The sequence below is a fragment of the Mus caroli genome, chromosome 8, assembly GCF_900094665.2.
Source record: "Mus caroli chromosome 8, CAROLI_EIJ_v1.1, whole genome shotgun sequence".
In the NCBI taxonomy this organism is placed as follows: Eukaryota; Metazoa; Chordata; class Mammalia; order Rodentia; family Muridae; genus Mus; species Mus caroli.
Genome location: NC_034577.1, coordinates 69,064,325 through 69,076,162, shown reverse-complemented (window position 1 = coordinate 69,076,162; position 11,838 = coordinate 69,064,325). Strand labels below are relative to the sequence as shown.

At 48.5% G+C, this 11,838-nt stretch overlaps 1 protein-coding gene across 6 annotated transcripts in view; it reads left to right on the top strand.

The window, feature by feature from the left end:
- Nucleotides 1–344: 344 nt before the first annotated feature.
- Arhgap10 (Rho GTPase activating protein 10) overlaps nucleotides 345–11,838 on the top strand; it is a 262,572-nt gene continuing 251,078 nt past the window's right edge. For 4 of the 6 annotated variants that reach the window (XM_029480514.1, XM_021169585.2, XM_029480511.1 and 1 more), the window contains exon 1: nucleotides 6,803–7,129. In XM_029480514.1, coding sequence (XP_029336374.1) covers nucleotides 6,976–7,129 — 154 coding nt within the window. In that variant the 5' untranslated portion in view covers nucleotides 6,803–6,975. Of the gene's footprint in view, nucleotides 527–6,801; nucleotides 7,130–11,838 lie in introns of those variants that run through there. The other 2 variants (XM_029480512.1, XM_029480513.1) reach the window with 2 other exon arrangements.

Sequence of the window (11,838 nt, the reverse complement as noted above, 5' to 3'; positions counted from 1 at the left end):
GGAATATCTACTAACTACACATTGGCTGCAAGAAAAGAAAATGCAAATTCTGGCACTAAAGCAGAAAAAGCCATTGTGTTCAGTCTGTGAGGTGTTAAAGAAGCCTGCCGAACAGAGACTGCTGGCAAGGAGAGACAGGCAGCCTGGGAAGAGGCAGGCAGCCTGGGAAGAGGCAGGCAGCCTGGGAAGAGGCAGGCAGCCTGGGAAGAGGCAGGTCTATTTCAACACGCTTGGCTGGAGTACATGACCTTCGCCTCTCTGTCAGTGTTTTCCTAGGTTCAGAAGTCAAAGTCTTGGGAAGTCAGGGTTGGTTGCTAAGGTTAAGTCACATGCCTGGACCTTGGCTGTGGCAGGACCCAGAGGAAGACTTAGAGCAAAAGTGTCCGGAGAGCTGAATCCTCTAGCTGGAAGCGGGCACGGGAATTTTACTGATACTGTACGGACATGCTAGCTGAGAGAACGGATCCTGGTGGACACGAAGCTGCTGTTGGGAAGTGGAGTGCACAGCAGATGCCGGCACCTACCGGTACCTCAGAGACAAGAATGGAAAGCTACAGGGATCGGGCTCAAGAGCCTCGAGCTTGAGAGTGTTGGCCCTGCGAGCTGGTTTAGAGCTTTCCAAATGATAAGTGGTGGCTGTCACTTCCTCCTCCTGTCTTTTCCTCTTCCTCTTCCACTTCTTCTTTGCCCCTTTATGTTTCCCCTTGACTATACACACTAACATATCTTTAGACAAATTGCAGATCGGAAGTTAATGATTCCCTGAATGGCTGAAGGGTAAGAGTACGTGTGCTCTTAGCTTTTTGTTTCCCATTTTACTGAAGCGCCAATAGACTCTCTGAAGGAGCCTTTGATTGCTGTAGGTTGATTTTCCAGGAGCTAGATATTTGCCCAGTTGAAAGTCACACTGTGGAAACCTCTCTAGGTCATACCAGGGGCACTTTGGGTGCTGAGCAAAACATTCTTGGCAGATAACTTCTTTTTCCTTTCTCATACAAATATGTATATAGCCTTAGTTATATAATGTACATATTGTTACATATACGTGTTGTTAATATCTGGGCAAAACAAATGCCAAGGTCACTTCTTAGGCTAGTTCTTCCACATGTCCCAGGAAAGAGGGCAGCATTTGCCTGGGGGGTGGGGGAGGGGTGGTGTCTGTGGGCATTCAGGAATGCCTGCTGATTTATTTAGACAGACATTTTTATGACCTGTCTAGCGAGTGCCCTCTCTTACCTGCCAAGTCTCTCTAAAAGCTCAGGATGGGTGGAGAAGCAATAACTATAGTAATGACAGGGACTCCGCCTGAGGAAGGCACTAGCAGTTCCATGACCTACATCTCCTTCAGCCATGTTCTTCTAGCTCCAAATTTGAATAGGTCCGAGTACCAGATTTTTTTTTTTCAGAGGATATGAATTTAATGTGGGTGGAGTGAGAAAAGCCGGCTCCCCCACGCTGCTCACCTCCCCACTACCCCTCTCCGCTTCATTAGGAGTGGTCACTTTTTAGCCAGGCTGCCAGGCTGGTACAGCAAGCATCAGTGTGCTGCTTACCCACGCGCTAGCTTTATTCCGTCTGGAACTTCCAGACTGGGGACTTTGCAGTGCTATCATGGCTTGCCTACTCTCTGTCCTTAGTATCTGCTGGCTTGATGCTACAAGGTTAGTGCAATCGTAGAATTTTCTCAGGGTTCCAAGCTCTTTTAAGCTGTAATGTCTGGGAGCTCAGGGGGAAAAAGCAGTCTCTTGCTAGACATACTATGGATGTCAGAAACCTATGCTCCACATCCTTGTGGAGAGCAATGAGCTTGGTGTGAAGCATGTGGGACGTGCCATGCTCTCTTCACCCCATCTCAGCCCACCGTGCTCCGCTCCAGCCACACGGCCCTTTCCAAAGCTCAGTGTCCTCTCTGAGTGTTTCTCTCCACATGACATCTGCATTTCGGCCTGCTAACCCTAATCCTTCAGCTCTCTCTCTCTCTCTCTCTCTCTCACACACACACACACACACACACACACACACACACACACACATACACACACACACACTCTCTCTCTCTCTCTCACACACACACACACACACACACACACACACTGATGTCTCAGCCCAGTCCAAGGTCCTCTTGGTAGCACCGTGTCCAGTGTCCCGTGTCCCACTGTTGCTCAGACTTTCCCCTTAGCATTTGCACTTTTGGGGTCCTTTGCTAGATAGTTCTGTGTGCTGAAGCTTCCTGGTCCATGAAGGAGGGGGCCATGCTGGTTTGGCTCAGTGTTGTCATCAAGAACTCTCACAGAATCTGAGTATGGGGGAGGGGGGGTCACAGTAACTTCTGGCAGCAAGAGCAGCAACGCTGCATGTCTCTCGTCACTCGGTGTAGCCACCGAAATCCTGGAGGGTGCAAAGATTTGGGAGTGACTTGAAATAGCACTAACCGGGCATAATGCTCTCAGCACATAATCTTTCTCAAACTGAGGCCACAAACTCTAATAACTATTCTATGAGGAAATGTAGATGTAGTGAGTATACCAAACATATTTGGACAGTAATTCAGTGGTAAGTTGTCTTTTAAGCAAAGGCACATTATGGATTTTTGTTTGTTTGTTTGTTTTTGAGACCGGGTTTCTCTGTGTAGCCCTGGCTGTCCTGGAACTTGCTCTGTAGACCAGGCTGGCCTTGAACTCAGAAATCCTCCAGCCTCTGCCTCCCGAGTGCTGGGATTAAAGGCGTGTGCTACTACTGCCTGGCCTTGGATTGTTAACAGTAGTTATGTGTAGGGAAAAGAGAGGGCTGAGGGGCTCTTTTAAGCTCTATCACTATGCTCTTTCTTATGGTGGTAAGATAACAAGAGAAAGTGTGTGCCACCTCAATGATTGTTAGATATGCAACTCAGTGTGCTTAAGTACTTCTTTCTTCTCACAAGCATCAATGTTGTACTTTTTATTGAATACTGTTAATGATCCACGGATCCATTGTTCATCTGGTTTATCTGTTGGAAGGTTAACCTGTCCTTGTTTGCACAATGGCCATTGAGTGCTATGGGCTACTTGACATTACCTGCCTCTTTTCCACAGTAATTGAGAGAATGGCCAGCCTCTCCTGTGTAAGGGAATGCTGTTCCCCTAAGCCGGTTTGATTAGGAATGAATGAGTTGTAGTGGGATCATCCCTCGAGCTAATGAAAGGTAAAGCTCTTGGGTGTCTGGCAATGTGGAAGGCATTTTGGTTCCGTGAAGGAAGCTTTCTAGATGCTGAAGTCAGCACTGCTGGCTGACCGTGATGAGAGCTGCAGAGGGAGGAAGCTGGACCAACGACACCTTCTCAGTGCAGAAGCCACTTTGTATTTTCTTCATTGCTATTGTCTGTTTGTTCTCATAAAAATGTCAGTCTGTGTTAGAAACTATTTATTGTCCCTTTTATTCTGGGGCCCCTTAACTTATAAAATATTACATTTTTCCATTGCAGCAAAACATGTGTCTACATGACTAAGTTCTGGCCAAAGAGTTGAAAAAAAATTCTTTTTTTAAAAAAGATTTATTTATTTATTTATTTAATTTATATGAGTCCTTTATCTGCTTGTACAGCTTCATGCCTGAAAACGGCATCAGATCCCAGGATAGATGGTTGTGAGCAACCATGTGGTTGCTGGGAGTTAAACTCAGGACCTCTGAAGACCCAGCCACTGCTCGTAACCGCTGAGCCATCATCTCTCCAGGCCAAGAAAAAAAAAGCCTTTTTTAAAAAAATTTTTTAATTTTTTTAATGATATGTATAGAAAGGCTGAGAAAAGCTGGCCTAACTCCACTGGGGCTGAAGTCCTTTGATCTGTTCTCCTTTTTCTCCCCAGAATGCTCTTTGGGAGCCGAGCTATACTATAAGGTTACATACTTTTTTTTTTTAATATTTATTTATTTAGTGTATGAGTTGTCTTCAGACACACCAGAAGAGGGCATCAGATCACATTGCTCTTAACCCCTGAGTCATCTCACCAGCTCTGTAAGGTTACCTAAGTGTAGAATAGCACTTTCCAAGGCATTATGGTATTGTTAAGACGGCTGTCTACTGGACTGGAGAGATGGCTCAGTGGTTAAGAGCACTGACTACTCTGTCCCCATTGTCACCTTGGAGAGTTAAGCTATGCCACTTCTTTCCTGATAGCTTTCCTATAGACTGTAAATCTCCATAAAGCTACTAGAGAGAAATCTCAAGCCAGCTCATACCACCACCATGCTTAAAGGCCTGCAGCAGCATGGGGTGACACCTGCCTAGGAGGCTCCTCACACTTGGGCCCTGTCCATACTTCTCCACAGCCACGAACGCACGTTCTGTCTTAGCGAGTTTTCCTGACCTGGATATGTTGTATGAGCAGATGACATTACGCGGGTGGCTCTCTTGCCATTGTGAGTCCACAGTTCATTGTTCTGTAGCACATGCCATCCTGACTCTTTTTTTTCCTCGTGGCTTAATTTTGCATTGGTGGCTATTTAGGTTGACTCCATTTTGGGCTGCCAGTGGATGTTTTCATTCTCCACCCACCTTCGTGCTCATCCTGTATTTTTTTTTTTTTTTTTTTGGTTTTTCGAGACAGGGTTTCTCTGTGTAGCCCTGGCTGTCCTGGAACTCACTTTGTAGACCAGGCTGGCCTCGAACTCGGAAATCCGCCTGCCTCTGCCTCCCGAGTGCTGGGATTAAAGGCGTGCGCCACCACGCCCGGCTCATCCTGTATTGATCCTCTATGTTGAACTCTTGAGGAAGCCTCTGCAACCATTCTTTTGGAGGGGGGGTATGCTCAGTTGCTTCAAAAAAAAATATTTTGTGTGTGTGTGTGTGTTTGTGTGTGTATGTGTATGAGAGAGAGAGAGAACACATATATGCACAGGTGTGGATAAAGGTCAGAGCACAACTTTTGGGAGTGGTGTCTCTTTCTACAATGTGGGTCAGCTTGGAGACAGACATTATTCATTGAGTAATCTAGCTTGTTGACTTAGTTACAGTCCTGTGACACACTGACCAAGGTGATTTATAAAAGAACATCTACTTGGGGGCTTATTTACAGTTTCAGAGGGTTAGTCTATGCCCATCATGGCGTTTAGCATGGTGGCAGGCAAGCAAGGCATGGTGCTAGAGCAGTAGATGAGAGCTTACATCTTAATTCACAAGAATGAGGCAGAGAGAGAAAGTTTGGGCTTTTAAAACCTGAAAGCCCACCTCCAGACGAACCTTTTCCAGTGAAGTCATGCCACCTAATCCCCCCCCCCCAACAGTTCCACACTAGGGACCTAGCATTCAAACAGAGAAGCCCAATCCTGTGTGGGAATTATTCTTACTCAAGCCAATACTCCCCCACTCCCACCCCCACCCCCAGCTTTGTTTGTGAGACAGGATCTTGCTATGTAGCCCTGCCTGGCCTCATACCAGGTAGTCCAGGTTGGCCTTACAATCTCAATCCTCTTGCCTCAGCTTATGGGATCTCGGATTACTGCAGCCTCAGACCATATTCCTGCCTGGGTTTAGGGTTTTGTTTCTGCAGAGCCTGCAGTGTGTTTCGCTCTTTGGCCAGGCCCTAATTCAGTCCAGTTTTTCCTCCCCCTTGCCTCTTTCTTTCCTCGGTAGACTCCTTGCTGATTTTAGTAGGAAATGAACCTTTCAAACTGCCTAGGAGTTATTGGTAAAAGTTTTTTGAAGTCTGAGGATGGACATTAAAGTGGCCTCATCTGTGGCACTCAAACGGTGCTGTTATTTAACAGAGTTTATAGAGTAGGCAAATTTAGATGCTTCCCAGAGGGTTAAGACTCCTCCTACAGCTCACGGGCCAAACAAACTCTTAATTACTGCACTCAGTCTGAACGTTTTAAAGAATCACTTTGAAGTTTCCTGGTACTATTACCATCATTAAACCTTGACATGTAAACATGTGTTGTGAGTTTGTGAAAAATGTATGCCATGTGTGCACCTGGCACATGTTAATTGCTTAAAAATTGTTAGTTGATAAAGTGTCTCCAGTGTAAGATTTGCTGTATACATTTGAGGAAGGTATTGAGTTCTGCTTTAGAACGCATGGAATAGGAAAGGAGTTTTGTGGGCGCACTGACACGAATTCACACTTGTCCACGCAGCCTCCCATGGTGAAAAACCACAAAAAGTCTGGCATTTACTTTCAGAGGGCTATTTTTAGCAGATCGCCTCTCCTACCCGTGTAAATTTAATCTGCAGAACAGAACACAAGCAGGGTCAACGCGGTTTAGCCACACGCTCCCTTGTCCTAAGCCATTCAGTATGGACACGAAGAAAAATGTTCTAGAATCTGTAGAGTCCACGATGAGTTGGGGACGTTAAGCATTCCCGCGAAGGCAGCAGATTAGACAGGGAGAGAGAGCACCCGGCGTGCGAGCCCTTGCACAGCGAAGCACCCTTCCTTCGGTACACAGATAAAATGAGTCAATCATTTCCACCCACCCCGACATAAGTCGTCTGACCTCGGGGACCGAGGCCTGCTATAACAAACCCACCACCCCGTTCGGTCAGGCGTCCACTTCGGGGACCAGCCTGAGTCACCTGGACCTTGTGAGCCGAGATCGGGGAGGTGCAGGCGTCCGGAGGTGGAGGGCACGACTATATTCTCCACCGCCGCTGCCTCGGAAGGAAGAGGAGGGGCGACTGCGCGTGGGGAAGAGAAGGAAGAGGCGTTCGGGGAAGGGCAGGGAGGAGGAGAGCCGAAGGCGCCCGGGCGGGAGAGCAGGGGCGTGCGGGCGGGGGCGGGGCGGGGCGGGNGCGCCCGAGGCGGGGCGGGGCCGGGCGGCGGCCTCTGCTGCTGCCGGGGGCTGCCGGGATTGGGGAGCTGCGCCGCGTACTCTCCAGGGTCGCTGGGCTCGGCTGGACATGACCGTGCTGCGCTCGCCGCGCGCTCAGCCCTGCTAGCCGCTCGCTGCCGCCGCCTGGGAGCCCAGCTCGGCCTGCGCCCGCGCGCACCGCCGCAGTCATGGGGCTGCAGCCCCTGGAGTTTAGCGACTGCTACCTCGACAGCCCGTGGTTCCGGGAGAGGATCCGCGCGCACGAAGCGGAGCTCGAGAGGACCAACAAGTTCATCAAAGAGCTCATCAAAGATGGCAAGAACCTCATCGCTGCCACCAAAAGTAAGCGGGGTCCTGTTCGCGTTCGGGCTGCGGCGTGGCGAGGAAGGCGGGAGGATCGTCTTCCCCGGCCAAGTGGGATGGCTCAGTGCTCCTAAGACGGGGCTGGAGAAATAGGCGATTCCTTAGGGGATAAAATAAGCTCCAGGACATTCCTCTCCCAGGCGGTTCGGGCGCGTTCCTTTCCCCGACCCTGGCCCTCGGTGGCGCGGGAGCGAGGAGCTGTGCGTGGGAGCTGCCCCGGGGCTCCCGCCTGGCCCAGCGGAGCACGCTTAGGCGCCGGCCGAAGCGATTGGAGGCTCGGCTCCGGAGTCAGGTTTTACTGCGCCCTAACGCTGCTTCCAGTCTCCCGCAAAATAGAGACATCAATCAGTTTGATAGTTTTGTCTCCTAACATTTCCAAGTAATTTTTTTGGAAATGCTTTGAGACTCTGCCTGTAGTTGAGATCGTCAAAAGTCCTTTAAGTTACACCTCTTATGTATCCTCTTTCTGCCTCGCGCGACAGCACCGACCTACGTCCCTCGTGAGCTAAACCAGAAAGTCTACCTGGCTTTGTGCTGCCTTCTGCACATTCCTCTGTCTTGTGCTGAGGCGGGTTCAAAGATTAGGGATTGAAAGGGTCAGTGGGGGCAGACTGCTCCAGGTTCTGGCATGCGAGCAGTGCCTGTGAGTAGGAAATTCTACTTTTCATGCTCGATGCCGGCCACCTCGGTCCCCTCTGTATTCAAACAAGCAAGCTAACACACCCTCAAGCCACCTCTGAAGACAACAGAAAGAGAGGTGTATTGGAGCTGTAGTGAGTCTTAGGAGTAGAGGCTGTGGTTGAAATTTGTGCAGAAACGGTTATAATGTTCTATAAATGGGCGTTCTCCAGGACCAGGTGCTGGCATCCAGGCCACCCTGGAACCCTGAATTCCTTCCTTGAGTTATTGCGAACACCCCTTTCCCTCCTTAAAAGGCCCGACAGTGCAGGAGCCAAGCATAGGTGCTCTACCCATCCTCTTGGGTTGGTTAGGTTCCCTGGCTCAATACTCACCATCTCTGGGGGTTTATTCCATTTGTTTGTAGACAGCACCTCTGGAAAAAAACACCCCAGGTACATTTTCACCCCACCGTTTTGTGTCCAGGAAGATTAAAACGTACTGAGTGTACATTCTCATCCACCCAATCAAGTGCCTGGCCCAGTTAAGATTCACTTAATGAATGAGTTGAAATATTTTTTTAATGGGAAGAATTTAGTGGAGCCATCCCTGTAATTTGGGAGGCAAGTCGCTCAACTTCTCTGGACCATCTCCAAGGTTCCTTTGGTTCTGTGACCTCTTCCGTATTTCAAAGTTGGGACTGGAAATTACTTTTTTGATGAGTGGGTTATTTGCTTAGTGGCTGTGCAGGCCTTTGGCTTTGAGGTTTTCTGTTCTAGGTGGGAAACAGAGGGAGAGTCGGTAAACGTGGAGAAATGATCAGAGACAGGGAGGTGTGCGGACATCTATGGGCTGGGAAGGGGATGTGTAGGATTCCACGGCCAGTGTTCAGCATCAATAGATGAGGACATACGTGTACCTATTCTTTAAAAACTGTGTGTGTGCTTTTGAACCATTGTATGCGTGGGAGGTCAGAGGACAGCTTCGGAGCCGGACCTCCCTTTCCGTGTCTATGTGGGCTCTGGGGTTCGGGTGTCAGGCATCTCCCAGTCTGGTCTGTTGGCTAGTAGCTTCCTTTGAAGCTAGGGAGATGAGGAGAGGGGCAGATGGCAGTCAGTTTGGCCATGGGTAGGAAGCTATTTCTGTGACTGGATGTTAGCTGCTCCGCTGGCAGGAAGCATGCCTCACGTCCCTGAGGCAGCCAGTGTGTGTGTGTGTGTGTGTGTGTGTGTGTGTGTGGGGTGGGGGTTGGGGGTTGGGGGTTGGGGGGGTGGGGGTGGGGGGTAGCTTTCCTCCTCCTCAGAAGGTAGACCTTCTGCAATTTGTGACTTGTGTTTTAATCCTTGTGCTTATGATTAAAGATGAGACACAAAATGGATGATCTCATTTAAGGGAGCAGCCAGACAGCGCTATCTTTTCTATCCTTATCCTTAACTTTACATTCTTCCCCTCGAGAATAAAAGGGTTGGTGTACGCCCTTTTGGCAAGTTGGAAAGACCCTGGCCTTTTCCCACTTGGCACATTAAAGTTGTCTCCTAGTTCTTAGGAGAGATTGAAAGGCTGGGCTTAATCAGGAGAGCTGGCGATGGTTCTTCACTGTGGGGGTCTGGCTTGGCGGGTTGGGTCATGGAGTTCCCTCATGCTTCCCCCATGGCCCTTCTTGGCAGCACAAGTCAAGTTCCCTCGAATTTGGAAACCTGCCGATGAGGTCACTTAACCAGTTGTCTTTCCGGAACTGTGGAGTCTAGAGTCTAGAAAGGACTTTTCGTTAGGGGAAGGGTCTGCAGAAAGAGCAGTTATCAAACTGGGCAAGATTGCCAGGTCGCCTGTTTCTTGGTATTTTATAACTTGGTTTGCAGTTATTCTGTGCCTTTTGTGTTTTTCTTTGGGTGGTGCATTTAAGTGATTTCTGTTCTTCATCGGCCTGCAAGGCACCTTGACTTGTCATTCGAATGTCTTGAAGTTTTTTTTTTCTTAAATTCTTCCATAAACATTTAAGGGAGCTGGGGTCCTGTAGGGCCTGAAGGCCTGTTGGTGAGTTCTGTGGCCGCAGGAGGTAGCTTCGACAGTTTGATGCTCTTGACACCACAGAGAAGTCCTGTCTTTGCGGATGGTTTCGGCACTTAATCGGAGCAACAGTTTTGAACTGTCTGTACTCTGCCAAGCTCTTGAAGTAAAGGATGTGAAACAATACAAGTCGAGCCTGGGCTGTGGAAGTGAACTCCTGCAGTCATAGAAGTTTGGAGGCCAATGTAGGAGGATTCCTGGCTTGGGGTCACTTTGGGTTACAAAGTGAGACCCTATTTTAAACAAACAAACAATGAGACCCTATTTTAAACAAACAAACAAAAAACAAACAAACTATTTTAAACAAACAAACGAGACCCTATTTTAAACAAACAAACAAACAAACAAAAACCAATTAAGCTGTGGGGCGGCTGGAGCGAGAGCCAGGTCATCACTTAAGAGCACATACTGCTCTTCCAGAGGGTCAGAGTTGGGTCTCTAGCACCCATATCAGGTGGTTCACAGTCATTTATAACTCCAGATCTAGGGGGACATGATGCCTCTGTGGCACCTACATATACGCCTTCCCCAGACACATATACATGACAAAAATAATAAAAATAACATGTAAAGAGAGAAGCCCGAGAGAGTAAAAAGATGATGTGTCAGTAAGTATCCCGACCTTCTCAGGAACAAGTTTGTGGTAGAGCAGAGAGATCCCTGGAGTTTCAGAACTCAGCGATGCCTTATAATAAGGAAGAGAGCCTTGTCAGATTGGAAACAGACGAGCAGAAACCGGAACACTTGCAGAGCTGGGAGGAGTGAGGTGGCTGGAAGGGAGGTTTCACGTGAGAGCAGACTGACAGGAAAGGGTCAGTTTCAGATTATAGATTAAGGTGAAAAATCGGAATGCTCTCTCTCTTGGAGAAGCCTCAGAGGTGTTTCATGGGAGCCTGATGTAAGCTGAGAGATGGTTAGAGTGGAGGCGGAGTATTGGATGGTGTGTAGGGTGGGTTTGGACAACAGCTTGGGGGATGGGTGGTAGGGTTGGGAGGGGCTCTGGAGAGGAGAGTCAGTGACTTATGTGGGAGAGTGGAGATCATCCACTCACTTCAATGGAGTCTTTGTTCAGATGGCTTTTTAGTTCTTGCTTTTGTCGTTCCTCCGCGCTCTGTAGAATAACCAGTGTCCTCTTTCAGAGCAGTTTAGACGACTGTGTGCTTTCTAGGGAGAAAAGTATAAGGCACTTATGATTCACTAAGTTCTCATACTCGTAAATGTTCCCTTCCAGTGTATGTAGCCTGGAATGTCTAACTGTAGGGGAAACGGTGTCAGCAGCTGTCCTAGCCATTGTTACCTGCCCCTCTCGGTATGTGAGGTGCCTTGCAGTAAACTTAGCTTGTAAGGCTTTGTGTGACCCGCCTGCTCCCATCACATACACGGAGAGGCCCTTGCTCGGTCCGAGCCAGGTCTAGAATGGGTCTGCCCAGACTAAGTCTTGATATATTGATAGGCCTTTGTGACTTAGTGGCCTGTACTTTATTTCAGTTAGGCAAACACGAAAAGCCCCCTCCTTTCTGTGTAATGGCTCAGAGGTGTTCTTTTGGGGAAATTTCTTAAGTTGCCCTTACACATTGTACCGAGAGTTGGAAGAATGAGAAGAATTTCAGTTCTCTGTAAACTGGAGTGTTCGTTTTCCCTTTTTATAGCAGTGGGTCAGTACAGGCTGACTGACGGGCAGATGCTCTGGTGGATCCAGGAGACTCTTTTCCTTCTGCTGATCCGGTTTTGTTCAGGTGACTCATGAGCCGGGTACTTAGGGATGATGCTGGTTGCTGTAACTTGCTTCTCGCTCCGTTCTTTCTTTTTTTAAAAATATTTTTATTAGGTATTTTCCTCATTTACATTTCCAATGCTATCCCAAAAGTCCCCCATAGCCTCCCCCCTCCCCTACCCACCCACTCCCACTTTTTGGCCCTGGCATTCCCCTGTACTGGGGCATATAAAGTTTGTGTGTCCAATGGGCCTCTCTTTCCAGTGATGGCCGACTAGGCCATCTTTTG